Genomic DNA, 21,904 nt, shown 5'->3' with positions numbered 1-21,904 from the left:
ACGTGACTTGAATTGGGTGCAAGACTGATTTCAGCTGATTACTTTTTTTTCATGTGGTCTTTCAAGTGGTAAGGTGAATTAACTTTGGCTAATGAAGGGTTCAGATTCTCAAGGTATTTTTCATTATATCAAGGGGCTAACATATATCTAAGAGAATTTATTTTTCACATTGCCATGGAGGTCCATAGAAAGTAGGATTTCATAAATGGGGAAGACTTTTCCGTGAATACTCGCTTTTCAGGGATACATCTGGTAAGCTAAGGGAATGAAGCCTGTGTTGGCTTTTCCCTCACAGCAGAGGACACATGAGCCCCAACCAGAGCGTGAAGGAGGGTCCCCAGGGGTCTGGAATATCCAAACCATGAGTAGACCCACGAGGGAGAGGGCACAGGCTCTGTGCTGTCAGGCAGCAAGGCCCATGCAGGTACCATTTAGTTCTGTTCCCTGAGCCTGTCCCAGATAGGCTGGCCCAATGCCCAAAGCTATTAAAAGACTGTTACATGAGCTGTAAGGTGACAGGGCCCTTATTCAAGTATTAATATTTATATCAACTGAACTGAGCAGTTACAGGACTAAAGCAAATGTGCAAAAAAAAGTGTTGAGCATCTCTAAATACCTTCATGGGTAAAATGTCTGTGGGGTCTTCTGTAGTCATTTGGCCAAAATATATACCTAAACGGACAAAGATTCATAGACTGATGTCCACACCACCTTCTGTGGCTGGTGAAATTTAAGATGCCCAGCTAGTGCAGCATGAACTTCTTTTTTTTTTTTTTTTGAGATGGGGACTCGCTCTGTCACCCAGGCTGGAGTGCAGTGGCACGATCTCAGCTCACTGCAACCTCCACCTCCCAGGTTCAAGCAATTCTCTGCCTCAGCCTTGCAAGTAGCTGGAACTACAGAGACGTGTGCCACCGTGTCTGGCTAATTTTTGTATTTTTAGTAGAGATGGAGCTTCACCATGTTGGTCTCAAACTGCTGACCTCACGTGATCCACCTGCCTCAGCCTCCCAAAGTGCTAGGATTACAGGTGTGAGCCACCGTGCCCAGTCAGCATGGACTTCTTTAGGAAGTATTTTGTATCTTGGTTAAGAAGTCTCAGCAAGAGGTCTTCCTTGTCAAGAGAGATATTTTATCTTACTTACTGTTGTTAAAATTATCTTTCTTTAACAAACACTCTAAGGAGTCTTTAAAGAATGTAAAAGGTTATTACAAACTAGTATTTTTACTGCTGCCCCATAGAACAAATTCTATTACTCAGTTGAATGTAATCTGCCTCCAGCTGAGACTTGGGAGCCAAGCATTTTGTCTTGTTGAGCCAGACATTCAGTCTGGAGGCCAAGGGATCAGAGGTGGGAGAAGTAGTAGCTAGTGCAAGAACAGCTACGGATAGATGGCTCTGGGGCCCAAAGCTAGGCTTGGAAATACAGTAGTTGCAGTGACACGATTTGAGAGAACCTCTCACCACATATCCCATGTCTCTCTAAAAATCCATACTTGATGTCTGTAAGTGTTTTGATTCTGAGTTAAATGCTGAGCACACAATGAGTTCTCAATAAATCACTTGTTGTTTGACCAACTGATGGATATGATGTTGACCCCTGTTCCAAGTGCTGATTCCTGGAAGAGAAGGAGCCCTTTATTTTCATAACAGATATTAGTTCCCATTGATTCTGCCATGGACATAGGTCTTTCAGATCTTTTGTCCACAGGCTGAGTGAACCTTTGTTTAGGGGATGATGGGTAGGCATAGACCACGTGGTGTGGCCTGCAGATGCATGAGGTGGGCCCTGGCCTCTGGGGAGTGGATGAGGGGAGGTGTTAAAGGAAATGGGGAGACATTAAGGTGAGTTTACTTTCTCTGAACTTTGATCAACAGTCTGCCCTGGTCATCGCAGGAACTCTGGCTGATTTGGGATTTAGAGTGAAGGCAGATCCATAACGTTTCTCTTCTGAAAATGAATACCCCAAACTCTGTGTGACCTTTAAAGAAATGCACAGTGGGTCAAATACAATTTGTAAATTAAGGAAAATGTAATCAGCCACCCTTTCAAATGAAGACTTGTCTTGGGTGAGGCAGCTACCTCCTCATTCACCCTTATCCAGCCTTTATTTTGATGTTGAAATTGAAATACTAAACAATGGGAATACCATCATGCCAAGCTAAACACAAGCCAATTCTAAGTCAGTTAAGGACGAGCATCCCTCCAGTTGCCAACTGCAACCCCCCAGTGAGAGTGATCATTGGCCCTTCTTGAGTCTTGTGTGTTCCATAGAAAACAGTGACCAATTCCACCCAGAGCAAGTTTGGCAGTTTGCTCCTTAGCCTCCATTCCTCGAGGAGCCACTGGTTATTTTAATTATAGTCTCTAGAGGCCTTTTAATGAGTTGAGGCTAAGACCCACAGTACTCATGGAGAGATTCGTCCTCACTGCTGCCCCTTGCCCTGGCTTCATGAACTTGCTCTGTGGGGACATGGTTCTTGAGCATGTCCCCAGCTATCGCTGGTCCTCCCTTGGATTTGTGAGGTTGCTAGGTCTTGCAGAACCCCTCGCTGTGCACTGGTTGCCTCACCTCATTTATATTAGTGGAGCTTGCATTTTCCTCTCTGGAATCACCTTCCCAGCTCTGATACACTCCTCATACGGTACAGATGCTGAGGTCTCTCCTGCCCTCTGCACTTGTGCAGTTTGTACCCCCTTCTCAGAAGCCTCGTGAGGGTGAGCGCCTCCTTTCTCTCTTCTTTATAAGTGCCCCCACCACTCCTTGCGGCCCTCCAGATCAGCACCTGTGGCATTGTTAGGCCAGCCTGTGTAGCCCCAAACCTTTGCCCTGGCAGACAGACTGCAGGGCACTTCAGCAAGAGCAGGAAGGTACAGTGTGAACCCTTTGGCTTCTCTGGAAGTCCCTGGGGAGAAGGGGGGGACTGGGGTCTTGACTGCCTCGTGCCTTGCTGCTCATACTTCCTTTTCTTCTCATCCCTTTGGCTGCGGCCTGCGCCACCACTACAGTGCGAAGAACCCTGAAGAGCGGCCTGACCCCGGAAGAAGCCAGAGCCCTGGGCTTGGTTGGCACCTCAGAGTTGCAGCTGTGACACTCATGGGGTACTCCCAGGAGTGTGCTGAGCAGAAGGCAAGCTCTTGCTGGATGAAACCTCTCCAGGTGGGGTTGGGGAGACTTGACATTAAGATCCAACAGTTTGAAAAGGGAGAGCTCAATTCCCAGTGCCACCCCATGGCTTGTGTTGCCTGCTACGCATTGACTTGGATCTCCAGGAGTCCCCTGCACATACCTTCTCCATCGTGTCAGCTGTGTTTTTCTTGATTCCATGACACCCGGTTTTATTAGTTCCAAAGTGTGACACCTTTTCTGGGCAAGGATCAGCCCCTTTAAGGAGCAAATCACTTCTGTCACAGTTATTACGATAATATGAGGCAATCTGATTAGCTTCACAGACTGAGTCTCCACAACACCAAAATATCCAGATGTAAACTCCAAACTTGTACACAAAAGAAAGCACAGATTGTTTACCAGTTGTGGATTTTAGATGTACCAAATGTTTATACAAATACATAAATGTACACCATGTTTCAAATACTAAATAAATAGAGTTTAATGCCATAATGAGAAACTTTTATTCTCCTGGGAACAGGACCTTAAACAGTTCTGCAGGCTCGCCTCTTCAGAGGCGAAACTCTTCTCAGTGTCATCAGAAGCACCCTCGCTTGGAACGGCCTTCAGATCCTTTGGGCTATATTTTGTTAATAGAGTGAGTAGCATCAACAGTGTGCTCTTTGGAACTCCTTTTATAATTGGACCTAAGTCCTTGTTATGGGACATGTTAGCTGTTGTTAACCTAACATCTATCACCTTACCTGTGTAGTTTTTTTTGCCCCATCATGATGTGGAAGCAAAAATGAGAGTAGCAGTTTACAAATCTAAACTATGCCACAACTCACTCACTGGCCTCTTATGTCAAAATTCATTTTCTCGAAAAATTTACTAAATCACCAAAACAAAATGGAAATGTAAAGTTTTGTGTACAGAGAGCCGCAGAATCGCATACTTAGTATAGTCATGCATCACTTAACGATGGGGATATGTTCTGAGAAATGTGTTGTTAGGCAATTTCATCATTGTGCAAATATTATAGACCATACTTACACAAACCTAGATGGTACAGCCTATTGTGTACCTAGGCTATATGATACAGTCTGTTGCTCCTAAGTCACAAATCCATACAGCATGTGACTGACTGAATACTGTAGGCAGTTGTAATAGTGGTATTTGTGTTTGTAAATATACCTAAACATAGAAAAGGTACAGTAAAAATACAGTAGCAAAGATAAAAGGTGCACCTTTATAGGGCACTTACTATGAATGGAGCTTGCAGAACTGGAAGCTGCTCTGGGCAGGTGAGTGGTGAGTGAATGTGAAGGCCTGGGACATATACTGTGCACTTCTGGCTGCATAGTAGGTTTGTTTACACCAGCATCACCACAAACACGTGAGTATTGCAGTGCACTATGACATTATGACGGCTACAATGTCACTGGTGATAGGAGTTTTTCATCTCCATTATAATCTTACGGGACCACTGGCATATATGTGGTCTATAGTGAACCAAATCACTGCTCTGTGGCACATGACTATGCATGCTTCTCAAGTGCAGGTCATCAACAGCTAAGATCAGAGGGGAAGGCACCAGGAGAGGCTCTAAGCAACTGTAGAGCAATACTGAGGGGGCTGAGGCCCAGGTGGTGGTCATACCCTCCACAAGCCCCTTGGCCTGGGGTCACATGGTCCCCTATGAGGAACCTCTGCCTCTGAAAACAGGGAAAGGTAAACCATTGCAGCAGGTATTTTGAGGGGCTGAAAAATCATCAGGTCACTAATTCCATCTTTGCCCCACTTTTAAAACCTCTGTAGGCCGGGTGCGGTGGCTCACACCTGTAATCCCAGCACTTTGGGAGGCCAAGGCAGGTGTATCACGAGATCAGGAGATCGAGACCATCCTGGGCAACATGGTGAAACCCCGTCTCTACTAAAAGTACAAAAATTAGCCGGGTGTTTTGACACATCCCTATAATCCCAGCCACTCAGGAGGCTGAAGCAGGAGAATTGTTTGAACCAGGGAGTCAGAGGTTGTAGGATCACACCACTGCACTCCAGCTGGTGACATAGTGAGACTGTCTCAAAAGAAAAAAAAAAGCGTCTGTGAGTCTGCATTCCTGAATCTGGGGATATGTGATTTATAGGCAATGTGCAGTAGCATTGCTTAACAAGCCAAAGATAATATATTTTCCCCATAGGCCTCTGTGCCTGTGTTCCCCTCTCTGCTCTAACCCCTCTTATGGAGACAGGGAGCTTGTTGAAGCAGACATTTGTCAAATAGTACATGATGGATGTGAACACCCCAGGAGAGGCTAGAACTTGCAAGAGTTAGGTCTGTACATTATAGACTGTTGAGTTTAATCACCTTACTGAAAAGAATACATAGGGTAGTAATAGTCATTTTCCATATGCTTCTAAATAACAGGTCCAATATTCTGCTTATGGTTTAATAGTTTGTGAGAGTGTTCGCCTATTGCTTGGCACTGAATGCAGATTTGGAATATTTGTATGACATGAGATAATGATGCACAGACAAAAGGAAGCTGCATTTTTTCACAATGTTTAGTGAACAAATATGTCAATGTCCTCCTGAGAGTCCTTGGTATTCTGCTGAATTGTTGCTTTAGAATGGAAGGTCACATTTAGAAGGAAGTGATTGAATAAACCTAATTTAATTTTGTTTTAGGGATCAAAAAGTTCTCAGAAGCAGCAAGCAAGGTCAACTAATTTCTTGCTTACAGCTAAGTAAATAGGGTCTCTTTTATTGGGCCCAGCAGCTTGAATAGTGCCACTGTAGTATGGGAATAAGATAGGGTGGTGGCTCCCAGCCCAGTCTACACATTGGACTGACCTGGGTGCTTTGAGCACTACTGATATTTCTGTCCCTCCACCAGAGATTGTGGTTTAATTGGTGTGAAGTGTGGCCTGGACTTTGGAACATTTGAAAGATTTTCTCATCTCCTTCCCCCCGATTCTAATAAGAAGATAGATGTGGAACTCACTGGGTATTTTTCTCTCTCTTTTTTTAGGGGGGGAGATGGAGTGGGAGTTAGAGACTGAAGATGATGTTTTTGAGAACTTTGCAAAACCAATAATAATTCCTCCCCAAGACAGAACTGGTTTTTAATCACTATCAGGTAACTGATCAGCTAGGACATGTTTGAGCAAAGCTGCCCTCACACTGTGTGCCCAGAGATCTCTGCTGCTTCCTTGCCTGCCCCGAAAGCCAGGAGGCAGTGGCAACTGAGTCCCTCACTAAACATTTGGAAATGAAATGAGCATTGGAAAAATCCCCAGTAACATGGGAGGAACATCGGAAGGCCAGCTCTTGCCACCTCTCTTTTTTCTTCACCTACAGAAATGCCTGCCAGTTCAGTGGCAGGACAGACATGCTGAGACAGAGGTGAACCCAGAGCCCTGTCCACAAATAACAAGGAGCAGTCAGGGTGTGCCCGCAAGTCCTGGGAGCTCTAGAACCTTCTGCTTCAGATTCCTGCTCTTCCTCCTGGATTATTCAAATCCAATGGGGTACTAGATCCATCAAAAAAGGCCTAGAAGAGCCGATAAGAAAAATCAATTTGTGTTGCTAAACTTAGTGGTTCATTAGTTTTTAGTGAAACTAAGGGGTGTTCCCTATTGCTTGTTTCCCCTCTCTTGATGCCACTCATTCTGACGGCCTCTATGAGCAATTCTTAATTCAGGATGTTAAATTTTTCTAAAAGACCTTCAAGAAGCATGAAAGTGAATAGTACCTTACACTTATAAGATGCTATTCCTCATCTGCCTGGTAATGACCATAGATGTTCTTGCCCCTGTGTCTTAGCACCTATGTCCTAGTATGTATTGAAATTACAAAACTGCCAGAAAAAAAAGGTAAACACTTTTCAAAGGTGTTTGGATTTGGGTTTCTTTGGAATATTAAGGTTTTTTTCTTTCTGTTTAAAAAATAACTTAAGGATCTGGGGATGGAGTGGGAGGGTGCACAGGGCCTTGGAGGGCTGATGACCCAGTTTCGTTTTCTTCCAAGTGCATTGTTAACACAGTGCAGTGGGGAAGAACAGGGGCCAGGAGTAGCAGACTTGGTTTCTAGGCTCCTGGTCTGTGAGTGGCCTCTACATTGTCCATGGCTCCCAAATCCACTATTTCTGTGTTCATGGATACACGTAAGATGGTGTATCACCAAATACCACTGTAACAGGTTGAATGACAGCCATCTAACAGTAGCAGGTCCTAATCCCTGGAACCTAGAAATGTTACCTTCTGAGGAAGGTCTTTGCAAATGTGATTAAATTAAGATCCTGATATATGGGGATTATCTTGGATCATCCGGGTATTCCCTAAACTCAGTGATGAGTATCCTTATAAGAGAAAGGCAGAGTGAGATTTGATACACACTAAAGGCAACGTAAAGACAGATGTGGAGATTGAAGTGACCTGGCCACAAACCATGAAACGCTGGCAGCCACTAAGAGCGGTAAAAAGCAAGGAACAGCTGTAAAAGGCAAGGAACAGGTGCTGCCCTGGAGCCTCCAGGAACAGCACAGCCCGCTCGACACCTTGATTTTGGCTCAGTAAAACTAATATTGAACCACCAGCCTCTAGAAATACGACAAAATTAATTTCTGTTGTTCTAAACCACCAAGTTTGTGGTGATTCCTCACGGTATCCTCTAAGAAACAATACAACCACCCCAAATGTGCACTGCGCGCCTGTTACGGAGGTAACTGTGCGCCAGGCACTTGGGATTCATCTGGGAAAAAAGAGTCATGGTCCTTCCCCTTAGGGCCCTTTCCTGGGGCCTGGGAAGGAGTCATCTACTGAAATTAAAATTTTAATTCATCTACCACTCTGTAGCCATATCTAGATTTTTAAAATCAGAAATCATTTTATCAGAGAGAGAAGTACAAATAACACCAAATTGCCTAAGATAGGGGATGAAATGCCTTTACAAATGCAGTGAAGGTATATGATATTAAAATGCACCATTCAGTTTGTCAAAAAAGGTGGTCTATTTGGTAGAAAAATCAGTTGTGTTTGCGAGACAATTTGTGGAGGGAAAATGGACTTTCTGAGTGATTTCTAAAAATAGCTAAAATGTTATTTATTGAAGGCATCTCTGTGTGAGCACTTCATAATGTAATATTTAATAGAATCCTTATAGCCACTCTGCATTTTCATTTTTCATATAAAGAAACTGAGGATGAGACATATTGAATAACTCTCCAAGGACAGACGATAAGAAGTGATATATCCTGGCTTGTTTCACTAGTACCTGGTTATTTTCTTGTTCTTTTAGAAATCTTAAGACAGCTGCTAGTTGAATATCAATAGTCAGCTGTGCTTTGGGGCACAAAATATGCAGCCCAGTCTGAACTGGGGTGGGCCTGGTGGGCAGGGAGCCAGCCAGTCTTGCCTTGACCAAGCTGAAAAGTCCTGGAGGCCTAGTCGTGTACAGGGTGGAAGCACTGTACCTTAAAATTTTCCTGGCCAGGCGCAGTGGCTCATGCCTATAATCCCAGCACTTTGGGAGGCCAAGGTGGGCGGATCACCTGAGGTCAGGAGTTCGAGACCAGCCTGAACAATATGATGAAACCCCATCTCTACTAAAAATACAAAAATTAGCTGGGCGTGGTGGCATGTGCCTGTAATCCCAGCTACTCAGGAGGCTGAGACAGGAGAATCGCTTGAACCAGGGAGGTGGAGGTTGCAGTGAGTTGAGATCGTGCCATTGCACTCCAATCTGGGTAACGAGCAAAACTCCATCTCAAAAAAAAAAAATTTCCTGAACACTGAAAATTGTGTTCAAGGTTGGCAATCATGTACAAATTTCACATCAATTATACTTAATTGGTAATCCATCCCACATCCAGCCAGTGCTCCATCTATGTAGGTTCAGCACCAGTCGGAAAGGTTCAGAAGTAGAAAAGATTTTTTTGTGCTTTGATGATAGAGTCATTCCCACTCTGATTGGTGAATGGATATGGTGAGAGGTTATTTGGATTGCTGAGACTTGCCCGAGGGAGGACCAAGCCCATTTTATTCTCCTAATAAGCACTACTTAATGTCTTTAAGAATAATTTTTGTTTAAGAGGATTCACTTGAGGAAGTTAAGATTTAGGATTTTGGGGGATTTGTAGTTCAAACACAGTTCAGTTGTTGACAACAGAGACTGTTCCTAATTACTGGATTAGTGACAATGATTCCAGAATGTTTTGACATTTAAAACTACAGCATTATATGTACAGGAAAATTAAATAGGCTGGATAATTAGAAGTGTCAACAAAAAGAATCAGGATCTGTAACTCTGGAGAGGAAACTATTTCTTATAAAGGGTCAACCAAAAGACAGGCACTTTGAGGGAGAGGAGGGTAGAACAGGGATTTATACTGAATGGGTTGGCCAAGTATACATACTCAACGGTTACAGGAGAAGCTATGAATATTCACGAAGGTGGTCCTAATGCATATGTACTGAATAAACATGTGTTACATATGGTCCATGTTCACTTAGGGGTGGAGACTTTTAAATGTATTACAATTAAGCCCTATAAATCAAAAGGTGAAGCAGAGACATGAAGGCACTCAAATGTGCAGCCTCTGTGAAACTGGTCAGGACCAGTCCATGGTTGGTGGTCTTTTACCAAGAGAAAGTTACAGAAATAAATGTCTTGTCCAATCAAAGCATAGTTATGGCTGATAGAATAAGGGGTCAGTTAGCGTCTGGTGGTGCTCTGTCACCCAGGCTAGAGTGCAGTGGTGCAATCTCGGCTCACTGTAACCTCTGCCTCCCAGGTTCAAGCCATTCTTCTGCCTCAGCCTCCTGAGTAGCTGGGACTACAGGTGCCCACCACCACGCCAGGCTAATTTGTTTGTATTTTTAGTAGAGATGGGGTTTCACCATCTTAGCCAGGATGGTCTTGATCTCCTGACCTTGTGATCCACCTGCCTCGGCCTCCCGAAGTGCTGGGATTACAGGCCTGAGCCACCACGCCCGGCCAGTTGTTTTATTCTTTAAGTGTAGGGAGGGTGCATGACTTAACCCTTGGCTGACATGGCCTTAGGTCCTGTTTATTATTTGGTATCTTATTTTCAGAGTTGTTCCATCAGTCTTATGATGTCTATTTTAAAATCAATGCTGATCAGTTGTTGTGTCTAAAACCACAAAAGTGAGGGGGTATGATGAGGTGTGTCTGACCTCCCATCCTTTTATGGTCAGGAACTCAGTTTGTAAGGCTCTCTAGAGTCCCCTTGGCCAACAGAGAGTCTGTTCGCTTTTTTGGAGAGTTTTATTTGTAGTTCTCAGAAGCAACACCTAACAGTGAAAAATAGCACATTCTTGCCATAACTGAGGAATGACTGCAACACTGCTGTTCCCATGCCGTTGGATTGGTGCCTGCTGCACACACTGCAGCTCCAGGGCTTCATGCCACTGGCTCTTTGCTTGCAGCCAGTCCCCATGCCTGCAGAGACACAGCTCCTCAGTTCCCATTGGAGGGACTCAACAGCCAGTTTCCAGTGAACACATTTTCTTCTACTCATTTTGATATTGTAAGTTATCTGGTGTAGGTGGAAATAGGAATACGTGGGTCTTGGTTCAGAGTTTAAAAATATTCCAGAGTCATAGCACATTAAAGCAGCCACAAGGTAATAGGGGGCCTTGTGTTCCTCTGTGTCAGCAGCAGTTTTCCTGAACTATGAGAGGCCACTGCAGTAAGTGGACTATTCAGTTGGCCCAGCTAAGGAGAGGATTTGGCTTTTTCTCTTTAAGAAAACTAATCAGAAATTTTGTTTCCCTTCAGAGAGAGACTCCGCCCCTAATAGTATCTGCCTAAAAATGCTTTTAAGCCCTCACTGCCCTTTGGGGAGGGCGATCCCATTGGGGAAGAGCCAGATGCTTTTGGGCAGGGCAATGGGCTAGGAAATAGATAAAGCTGCCTTTCCAAAAAACACTTGTCATGTACTCAAGGGAATAATTATAGTTTTTTAAATTCCAATTTTCAAATAAGAACTGAATAAAAATGTGGTAGTTATACAGGAAGAGCTGGCTGCCTGGGACAGTTCTTGTAGCCATTTTATCCAGTCCCTGTAAAGAGCGATCCTTGATGATACACTTATTTAGACAAGGTGATTTTACTGGAACTCAGCACACAGCAGCAGGTGGTAAACTGGCTACAGAATAGAGCAATTCAGTCAACTTCAGAGGCTTCTTGGCTTAGATGATTAGGCATGCGATTAGGAATGTCGTGAGAATAAAGGAGCTCATTCACAGAGATGCAGCACATCCTCAGAAATGCGGCCTCAATAGAAGGAAATGAGCTCTAATCCAGCTAGCTGTCCCTCTATGAGCAGGTGGTATGAAAAAATCACATGTCTTTGGAAGAAAAAATTGCCTGAAATTCTAAGGGTTGTGGTAGTTTAGAACTTTCTCAACCTATCTATCTGTCTATTGATCAATCTACGTGTGTGTGTGCATGTGTATACACATATAGAAGTTCACTAACTGTTGGGTTAAATTAAACTATATGCACTTGTGTTTGTGAACAAATGTAAGACAGATTTTTGAATTTGTCTTGTGCTTGAATTCTGTTTCTGATATATTGAAGATGGATTACCATTTTTTAATGGCCTAAAAACCTGATTTGTGAAGATAGTTATTAAGGCCACAGCCATCTATTTTAGAATCTAATTTTCAAAGGAAAATTGAGTTTTTCTGATGAACACTGAGTTGCTCAATAAACATACATTCTAGAGCCCCAGCGTCATGTCCCAGAACCTGTGTAGCCAGGATCTAGAACCACCTGTGGTAGCAGATGTGGCCTGGAACCACCAGGCACTTAAACCCTCAAGCACCATCCATATCGCCGTCTCTATCCCATGAGATGGCCTTGTTTTCAAAATGAAGTTGAAAAGTATAAAGCTGGGCGCTGGGGCCTTGGTAAAGGTGAGCTGTTTTTCCAGAGGTTTAATCTTGTCCTTAGTGTGTTCCACACTTAAAGCTTTTGCTTGAGGGATGGGGTTTCTCCTTTACACTCAACTATGCTCAGGCTGTTTGTGTCCCTGCCCTAGGGACATATTCTTTTCTAGTCTTTATGCTGGGGAAGAAAAATTAACCTAGCTGGTCTTCAGGGGAGTACCAGTTACCTCAAAACATGTTTTGCTTTTTTTTTAAATTTTAAATTTAAAATTTTTGTGGGTACATAGTAGGTGTATATATGAGATATTTTGATAACAGGCATGCAATGTGTAATAATCAAATCATGGAAGATGGGGTATCCATCCCCTCAAGCATTTATCCTTTCTGTGAGAAATATTATTTCTTGAACAATTATTTCTGAGGCTAGGAGGATGATCGCAAACCTAGCCCTACGGAGCAAAGGAAATGAGCTGCTTTAAGATGCAGAAAATCCTGAAGACCTAGAACCTGCTCCTTACTTTCCCACAGCTTTCCATACTGGAGACTGTGCAGAGACCCAGAGAGGCTGGGGCTGCCTTGGGGTCTTTGACTATCACATAGGGAAAGCTCAGAACCTGCACAGCCCACTCTGCAGCTAAAATGGTAGCAGCAGGCTAACTCATCCTTGGCTTTTCCTATGAGCCACGGGCTGCAAAAGTAATATGTGAAGTAGAAAAGGATGTTGTGTTTTAGGTAAAAAAAAAGTCTTAAGATTAGGTAAATATCCTTATTCTTTGTTGACTATAGCATAGTATAAAATGGCTTTTCTGAATTTTCAGAGTTATTCTGAAAATTATAATATAAAACAAGCCATGCTTGCTCTAACTAGGGCTGCCCAGTGTAACGTTCTGTGATGATGGAAATGTTCTATATATAACTATCTAATATGGTAGCCACTAGATACATGTGATTACTTAATACTTGAAATGTGGCTGGAGATTGAGGAACAAATTTAAAATTTTTATTTTAGTTTATGGCTATGTATTAGCACAGGTCTGAGAGAATACATACCTTTATATGTACTTTATTGCTATTTATTCCTTTTATACACAGGAAGTTTTTATGTTAAATTTAATTTTGTATAAAATTGCTTTGGACTGCAGTTTCCTCCATCAAGCACATGAAACAATGGCTAAGAAACTATATGATATGGTTTGGCTGTGTCCCTACCCAAATCTCATATTGAATTGTAGCTCCCATAATTCCCGTATGTTGTGGGAGGGACCCAGTGGGAGATAACTGAATCATGGGGGTGGTTTCCGCCATACTGTTCTTGTGGCAGTGAGTAAGTCTTACAAGATCTGATGATTTTATAAGGGGTTTCCCCTTTCACCTGGCTCTCATTCTCTTTGCCTGCCGCCATGTAAGATGTGCCTTTTGCCTTCTACCATGATTGTGAGGCCTCCCCAGCCACGTGAAACTGTGAGTCCATTAAACCTTTTTCTTAAAAAATTACCCAGTCTTGGGTATGTCTTTATCAGCAGCATGAAAATGGACTGATACACTATGTCCACCCTCTGCCTACATTGTGTTCTGAGTCTTGGGAATTCTTATCCACAAAGGAGAATTCTATGTGAAGTCAATACTATCAAATATACACTCCTCTCTTGACATATCCCACCTAGAAGATGCAATCTCTCCTCAGCAGAGTCCACATCAGACCTGTGAGTATAACCCTGTGATTATAATACATGCCATGGCAGAACACACATCTTTAACAGCTAAATCCACCTTACAATAATGCTTTAAAAAGCAGCATTTCAGTTATTGTGGTGGTGGTATGTGTTTTCACCATGACACACTGTGGCTGGTCTTCACTACTGCATTTCACCCTTGTCACCTGGGAATTCTGTTCACAAAATATTTTATCCATGTGAGACTATGTAGTTGGTTGCATACTGAAATCATCCAGATAGATGGTTTCTTTCATAATGCTCGCTACATTTATCAAGGATGGTATTGGACAAGGCCTGGGTGCTAAGAGCTATAGGGAACATAAGGATGTGAGATTACAAAGATCCCATTTTCAGAACCACAAAGGTACACTGTCAGATAAGAGTTTTGAGCCACAGCTAGTGAGTGGCAAGAGGCAGTCTGGGAGACAATGTTTGGATGCCAAGACATTGGAACATTGCTAACATCTTTCATTATGGCACAGTTTTATGACAGGGATGGTCTGTGGGCTGAACTAAGGTATCCTGCCTTTAAAGTAGTGACTGTCTTTTTATAATTTGCATAAACATTTAAATTAACAGCATTTTATTCTTTTTTTTTCTCAATTTTGCTTGTTGTCTGTTCCTACTGATCTATCCTGAAGTATGAAACAGTTCTTGATTTAGCACAAGATTATGTATTAACTGATTTTAGGTTTATTAATGGTTCACAGGGTTCCATACTAAGTAGCAATGGATTTTCTAGAGTAACATAAAGTCCCTATCTGATATGGTCTGGATTTGTGTCCCTGTCCTAAATCTCATGTCAAATTGTAATCCCCCGTGTTGGAGGAGTGGCCTGGTGGGAGGTGATTGAATCATGGGGGTGATTTCTGCCTTGCCATTCTTGTGATAGTGAGTTCTCATGAGATCTGGGTGCTTAATAGTGTGTAGCACCTCCCCGTTCACTCTATTCCTCCTCCTCCAGCCATGTAAGACATGCTTGCTTCCTCTTTGCCTTCTGCCGTGATTGTAAGTTTCCTGAGGCCTCCCTAGCTGTGCTTCTTGTACAGCCTGCAGAACTTCAAGTCAGTTAAACCTCTCTTCTTTATAAATTACCCAGCTTTAGGCAGTTCTTTATAGCAATGTGAGAACGGATTAATATACCATCTCAACATTGAAGACACAGAGGACATAGGCAAGGTGACCAAAAGTTAATTGAGTGGTACTGGCATGAAGCACTTCACCTCAAGGAGGGTTCTCCTTGTGGGCTAGGGCTTCCCAGAGGCCTCTGAGGTGGAGGTGGACTGCAGCAGGACCTTGGGAGGAAACTCTAGGTGTAAAGGCACAGAAAGAGACCAAGCTGGAGTTTTGGAGAGAGTGAGTGGTTCAGGAGAGCAGGGCCAGATAGTAATATAGAAAGTCAATGGCTGGAAACAAAGGTTGGGATAACATTATAAAAGAAGGGGCAAAAGAGGAGCTAACCTTTCTGAATTCTCAACTATATATTAGCTCTTTTAATGGTCACAGTTAACTCCATAATGGAGGTCATATGTATTAACAAGATAATGCATGGCTGGAAAACCAGAATCCAGTCTGGTTGATTAAGCCAAAGAAGGAAATCTGGCTTGGTGTGGTGGCTCATGCCTCTAATCCCAGCATTTTGGGAAGCTGAGGTGGGAGGATTGCTTGAGCCCAGGAATTTGAGATGAGTCTGGGCAACATAAGGAGACTGCATCTCTATAAATGATAATAAAAAATTAATCAGGTGGTGTATGCCTCTGGTCCCAGGTACTTGAGAAACTGAGGTGGGAGGATTGCTTGAGCCCAGGAAGTCAAGGCTGCAGTGAGCCATGATTGCACCACTGCACTCCAGCCTGGGCAACAGAGTGAGACCCTCTTTCCAGAAAAAAAGAAAAGAAAAGAAATAGGCAAATTCATCTCAAGATCCCAGGGGTAAGAGCACAGTCAACTTGGATTGGAAACCCACCTGGTGTTCAATCAACTGTAATGAAGGAGCCAGACTTTACTGGACAAATATAGCTACCAGAGACTCTGGGAGTGCCTACTGGAGAGAAAAAACTTATGGAGCAATTGCTAAAACATAAAGCAGTGTTGTGTAAAAACCAATAGATAAATTGAACAGAATTATTTAAACAAAACTGAAGGAGTAAATATGGGTCTACCTACGGCATGCCTGGTCATGAGTTGATAATTGATGAAACTGAATGATGGATACAGGGAGATTCATTATGCTCTTCTATCTTTGTAAACATTAAAAACTCTCCATAATAAAAGGTTTAGAAATATACATGCATTTATGCAGAAACTATAAAGGTCCCTTGGTCCTTCCATTCTAGTCATTATATATGCTTTACTATAGCATATATAAAGACAGATTTTGAATTATTCTTCATGCAATAAAAGCAAAACCACCCAGACCCATTAAGTAACAAATTTCAGACTTGGTGAGCATCACTGTCACCACTTCAGTTGATAAAAAATCTTGATGGCTGGACCCTTTCCTGGCAATTTTGATTTAGTAGGTCTGGAGGGGAATCTGGGTATCTTACTTTCTACACATGATTCTAGTGGCACTGGTGCATGTCAGCTTTAAGGGCTAGATTCTGTGGATTATCAGGTGCAGGCTGCCCCTTTTCATTCCTATCTTTGGCTTAGTTACTTCCCTGCCAGCAGCATGATGATGTAGCACTTTATGTACAATCTTAACTACATCGATGCATCATGAGGCATTCTGCCATTTATTCTCATTTTGTGACTGCAGCATACTGTCTTTTTCCTGGGCAGTTGATTTATAATACAGCCCATTTCCATTTTAATAGCTTTAGTTTCAAAACATAAATTTCATGGGTATTTTTTCCCAATTTAACCCACTCAACCTCCTGTTGTTGGGTCTTTTGCCAGAAGTGCTCCCTTCCTCCTTTACCAGAGCCAGCTTCATGGGTGGGCCACCTGTGCAGTCACACAGGGCCCATACTCAGAAGGGCCTCACACTTAGTTTAGTGCTCTTCTGGCCCTATTTTATCTTTGAACTTGTGTTCTGTAAGTGAAGTCTGATGGGACAACGGAATATACGCATGAGCAGAGGAGACATGTGCAACACATATCCAGTGTTCCTTACTGCCCCATTCACACGTAGCCTTTGTGATCCCACTGGACCCATGATGTGTCAGAGCTCGAAGAGATTCAAAGCGAGTACAAAGTAAGCATCTTATATCTACAACTGAGTAAGTGGGGGATGCTGAGAGCCCCAAAGGGCTGCACTTCCCATCTGAACTAGACTGGCTTCAAACACAGAAAGAAGGCAATGGCATTCTAAGAAACGCGAATGACCAAGGAGCCCTATCATATCCTATTTTACTCATGTACATTCCTGTGTTAGTCAACCACTTATGCTGAAAATACCAAGAAGTGAAACAGTAACAGTTGAGTTAGTTTTGTACAGTGTTTCTACTGTTGTGGTAAGAATGAAATAATTATGCATACAGTATGTAAACATAAGCCATAAAATACAAATTGTGTAATTTTGGTGATTCTGCATGAGTTAAATAAATGCTCATATTTTCATTTAAAACTGGAATTGCATAATATAAAGAAAGATGAATAGTAAAATGCATGATAGGAATTTAACATTTAAGTTTTTAGTTAGAACAGCATTAAGTAGCAAATAAAAAACACCGCCATAACAAGTTGAGAAAGACACTATGGAAGAAAGGAAAAACATTACATTTTAGTACCTGTAAAGGCAACGTTTTCCTGCTGTATGCACAAAAGCCCCAATGTTCATTTTGTGCTGGATCCTACATATCATGAAGTCAGTTCTGCTTTTCCCTGCTCAATCCTTCTGAGGCAGGTCTTGAGCTTTTCCTTATCATAACCCCCTTCCTTTGATAGCCTTTTGAGAACTCCCACTTGATTGCCACGGATTTGAGGGGCACCGCTGACCTCCTGGTTCCTCTGCTGCTTCACTTGTGGAATCCAGGACTGATTTGGAAATTCTGTGATTCAGGGGATCCTCAAGTACTAAAAAAAAAGGGTATCTGCTGCAGTGGAAGATGACATAACTTCTCAACTCCCTTCTAACCTCGCTTGTCTTGGAGAAGCAGCCAAATGCTAGAATCTCTTATCCGGTGCTGGTGGCTCTTCCTTTGATCAGTTCTGGCAAGAAAAATACTTCTGGAAGACTAAACTCCAGCTATTGTCCTCGACAACTTGGTCTCTCTATATCCTTTTCTGCCACTCTATGAATTGTTGCACATTTATAAATCCTTGAAGTATAATAACCTAAACAATTAAAAGGGCCAAAATGTCTCCTAGAGAATATGTGACAGAGTCATGTTACGGTTAAAACACACACACACGTTTAAATGACCACACTGAATTCTAAGTGGTTAGTTTTGGGATTGCAAAGGTAAGAAGTCTCGCTATTTTAAAGCAAATGAATAAGCTGTTAATACGAAGCTCAGTTTATGCTCCCAAAGACTTTCAAACACTAATATTTCAAGACTTTGAACTATTACAAGAATGGGGAAGCAGCCAGTTAGAGCTTGCCCTGATCCTTGAAGCCTAACTTTTCACCTTGGTTTTCCCCAGGGGCTATGGAAAGTGGTAGGTGGAGGAGATATCGAAGCCTCTTTCTCATGAATATCTATCATTATTGTCAATAATCAAAATAAACATGTTTCAGAGCAAAAGTGCATGTGGAGAATCCTGCGGACTGCTCTTAGTTCCCCAGTGGGTTTGGAAGAGGGAAACCCTGGGTTGATTAGCAGATAGACACAGTGCAAAGGAAGGAAGCCTGGCCAATCACTGGGGTAGAGAGAAGTCAGGAAAGAGCGAGTGAGCCAGCTGGGACTGAAGTGTGCAGATGGTACAGGCCCCTGCACCTCATTCCTCAAAACTCCTAATTCTCTAACCTCTGGGACTTCAGTACAAAAACTGCAGCCACCACAAGAACTTGGGGCTAGGTGGGTGACTCCCCACTTTCCCTGTTGGGAAGTAGGGTGAAGGCCTTGCTTCTGCCCACAGCCAGGACTGTAGAGGGAGGAAATAAATAGGCATTCCTAATTGAAAATCCGAGCAACCTTCTCTGTAAAAATTTCATTAAATGTAGTAGGTATGTCAGATTTATCTTGTGTCAAATATTAAGCATATATAGACTAGAGGTCTAGTACCCCCATATGTCAATGGGAAAGTGATTTCTGAATTACAGGCAACTTGCTTCCAAAAGAACTCTTGGAAGCCCACCCTGTTCTAAGCAGGAGACTGCTTGTCCTAAGGGTGGCCAGGGACCAGGCAAAGTGGCGCTGGACAACTCAGAGCTGTGGAGAGTCAGGCAGAGCAGGTGGAAAACTTCTGTTAACAGTGACAGGCACCATTAAAACTTTTTGTTTATGAAGAGTTGCGCAAAGCAATGCTTGGGAATTTTTTGTTTTTAAATGGTAAGAATAGAGCACAGCAGAAGTACACCTTTTTAAAAAAGTTAATAAGGAAGATAATTGTGGAACATGTATAAACAACATAACACAAAACTGGAAGCAAGAAACTTCACTGCAAACTGATGAGGAAGACAAACTTTATAGGAAGCTACAAAAGAAATGAGCAGAGTGAGATATTCGTGGTAAGGGATACAGAGAACATACAACTGTGTATTTGAGAGGTTTCATGGAACATTATGACCCATCAGATGAAGACATCAACATTGTTTAACAACAAAAATTAATTGATCTGAGGAAGAGCTGTCCAACAGAACTTTCTGTGGCGATGGAAATGTTCCGTATCTCTGTGCTAATACAGAATCTACCAGCCACATGAATTCTCGAAATGTGGCTAATGCAACTGAAGAAATGAATTTTTCATATAATTTAAATTTAAATAGTCGTATGTGACTAGTGGCTCCTGAATGAATGACGCAGTTCTAATGCTTCATGGGTCAAAACCAGTAGTTTCTTTGAGGGACTTCTCTAATCAGTGCTAAGGGATTGAGGGTTGAGTGTTGAAAAAGAGGAGAACACTCATTAGACTTATTTGGGCACTGAAACAAGATCCCAAATTCCCCATTGCTTCCAGAGGCAGGGGACAGCACAATGTGCAGTGGAGGCCTCACTAGGAGTCTGGCTAATGTCAGTGGGACTAAAAGGCTTACAGTTTTGGTCATTCAGCTGGAAAAAGGCCTATGGTTCACACGCAAAACTGGAGGTCATCCCTAGGGCCATCTGTGCATGGAAACCACCACTCTGGAGCTGGTAGAGAGCTGGAGGGAGGGGTGCTCACTTCCGGGTGGGGTTTCCAGAGCCAGAGGAGGATTTAGAAGTAGAGGAAGTGGAGGGACCGGAGGGTCCTGAGGGCCCTTTCTGGCCACCTGCAGGCTGCACAGGCCCTTTCTTTTTTGGGATTACGATCTTGTTCTTGCTCTTAAACACTTTGCTGGGATCTAGCTTATTCACAAAGGAGTCGGTCTCTTCTGTGAGCAGGTTTGTGTTGTAGGTGATAGGTTTATACATGCTGAACCATTGCTGTAAGGCAGAATTGGAAGAGAAGGTCACAATTCAAAGGAGAAATGCCATTCTGTATGCTCTTTTTGGGGGATGCAGGAGAGCTGGGAATAGGAGGTAGAGGTACATTTTCATGAAAAACTGCCTAAAAATCTATTTGCTCTTCCTTTAAGTGGAAGTGATAACAGATCCCATCAACCTCTGGTAAGATACACACATTGCTTTATGAGGTCTCATGACCTTTAAGATAAATGCAGTATGAGAACTAAGAATCTGAGTATACTTTCTTCTGATTTAGTGAGTCCTGAGCCTGGGATGCTAGATCCAAAAGCACTAGAGGACAGCGTCTATTGTTCTGTCGTCAAACCAGCTACTCCCCATCAGGTGGATTCTGGCAGCATCATTTCCCCAGGAAAGGCAGAAGACAGAGGCCAGTGTGGGCCTCTGCTGAGGGATGTTATATCTTGTTGGTGTTCTGTTTCCTACTGTTTTCTTAGGCAGCCAAGGGCAAAGGGCATCCACATTTATTTACCTTTTAAATCACAGCCACCTCCCAATGTTGACCAGATAAATGTTATAATTATGTGACGTTTGAAGAAAATGAAGCCTACTAGATGAATACATAGATAGTAAGGTGAGCTGAAGCTGAGTTCCTAATTTGTTGCTAATTTAGAGCTGCAAGAAACCACCATGAAGGAGCCCAGATGAGCTCACTCTAGTCAAAAGTCTTTACAGCCACACTTGGTGTTTTCAAACCAGGTTGTATACCTGGCATCTGTGTGTCTGAAATGGTGACCAGACCTGTAATATAAATGAGGCACACCCACACAATGGACTACTCTGTAGCCACTGAAGAGGACAAGTGCTCTAAATGCACTGAAAGGGAGTAAGTCCCAAGATGGAGAGTTATGTGAAAAGAACAAGATGCAGAATCATGTGGACAGTACATCATTTGAGATTTAGAAAAAATGAACAACAAAAGCGTGCATGCATGCTTTATGTGCAATGAGTATCTTGGGAAGGGCATACAGGAAACTCGTAACAGCAGCTGCCACTAGGGAAGCACACTTGGAGAACAGGAAAGTGAGAGTCTGACTTTTCACTCTTCCTGGGTGCATGTACTGCCAACCCAGAACAAGCCATGGGACATAAACTATCTAACAGAATTTAATTAAAAATAAAACTCCCGAGTTAATTCTGAGGATCAGTCAAATTTGGGAACCACTTAACTAGATGAGTATAAAGTGAGGCTGTCCATTGGAATGACCTGTCTTGCTTATTGAAAATGTAGGTTCCTGGGCCCCACCCTAGATCTCCTGAATCAGATGGGGAAGTTGGGAACCTGCAACGTAACCATTTCCTCAGTAGATTTTGTTATATACCATAGTTTGCAATGGCGTATTCCTCCCTTACCTTGGCCTGTGGGCTAATGCCATAGCTGGTGAAGGCATACTGCCACTGGGGCAGGCCCAGGTGGGTGATGAGCAGGCGGTAATAGGCAGTAAAGGTGTCTGTGAGAAAATGCCAGTATAACGCTCTGTCCAGGAACCAGATCTCGGTGTCTTCTGCTAATGCTGAATTAGAAGACAAAGGAAGTAAAAGATAAGGAATAGCTTAACAGTGTTTTCTTTTTAACTATAAAAGGTTATATTCATGGTCTAAAAAAATAAA

At 42.7% G+C, this 21,904-nt stretch overlaps 2 protein-coding genes across 12 annotated transcripts in view; one reads left to right on the top strand and one right to left on the bottom strand.

The window, feature by feature from the left end:
- FHOD3 (formin homology 2 domain containing 3) overlaps window positions 1–3,624 on the top strand; it is a 245,489-nt gene extending 241,865 nt beyond the window's left edge. The window contains exon 20 of the mRNA XM_011943648.1: window positions 3,012–3,624. Within this exon, the coding sequence (XP_011799038.1) occupies window positions 3,012–3,094 (83 nt within the window). The 3' untranslated portion in view covers window positions 3,095–3,624. The remainder of the gene's footprint in view (window positions 1–3,011) is intronic.
- TPGS2 (tubulin polyglutamylase complex subunit 2) overlaps window positions 3,592–21,904 on the bottom strand; it is a 48,825-nt gene continuing 30,512 nt past the window's right edge. For 5 of the 11 annotated variants that reach the window (XM_011943650.1, XM_011943651.1, XM_011943654.1 and 2 more), the window contains 2 exons: window positions 21,647–21,807; window positions 19,298–20,254 (listed from right to left, as the gene is read on the bottom strand). In XM_011943650.1, coding sequence (XP_011799040.1) covers window positions 20,009–20,254; window positions 21,647–21,807 — 407 coding nt within the window. In that variant the 3' untranslated portion in view covers window positions 19,298–20,008. Of the gene's footprint in view, window positions 3,752–10,102; window positions 10,671–11,323; window positions 13,729–13,780; window positions 13,916–19,297; window positions 21,808–21,904 lie in introns of those variants that run through there. The other 6 variants (XM_011943657.1, XM_011943649.1, XM_011943658.1 and 3 more) reach the window with 6 other exon arrangements.

This window comes from Colobus angolensis, unplaced genomic scaffold (genome assembly GCF_000951035.1).
Source record: "Colobus angolensis palliatus isolate OR3802 unplaced genomic scaffold, Cang.pa_1.0 Scaffold220, whole genome shotgun sequence".
Lineage (NCBI taxonomy): Eukaryota > Metazoa > Chordata > Mammalia > Primates > Cercopithecidae > Colobus > Colobus angolensis.
Note: the sequence above shows the minus strand (reverse complement) of the source record. Positions and strands in the feature narration are given on the sequence as shown.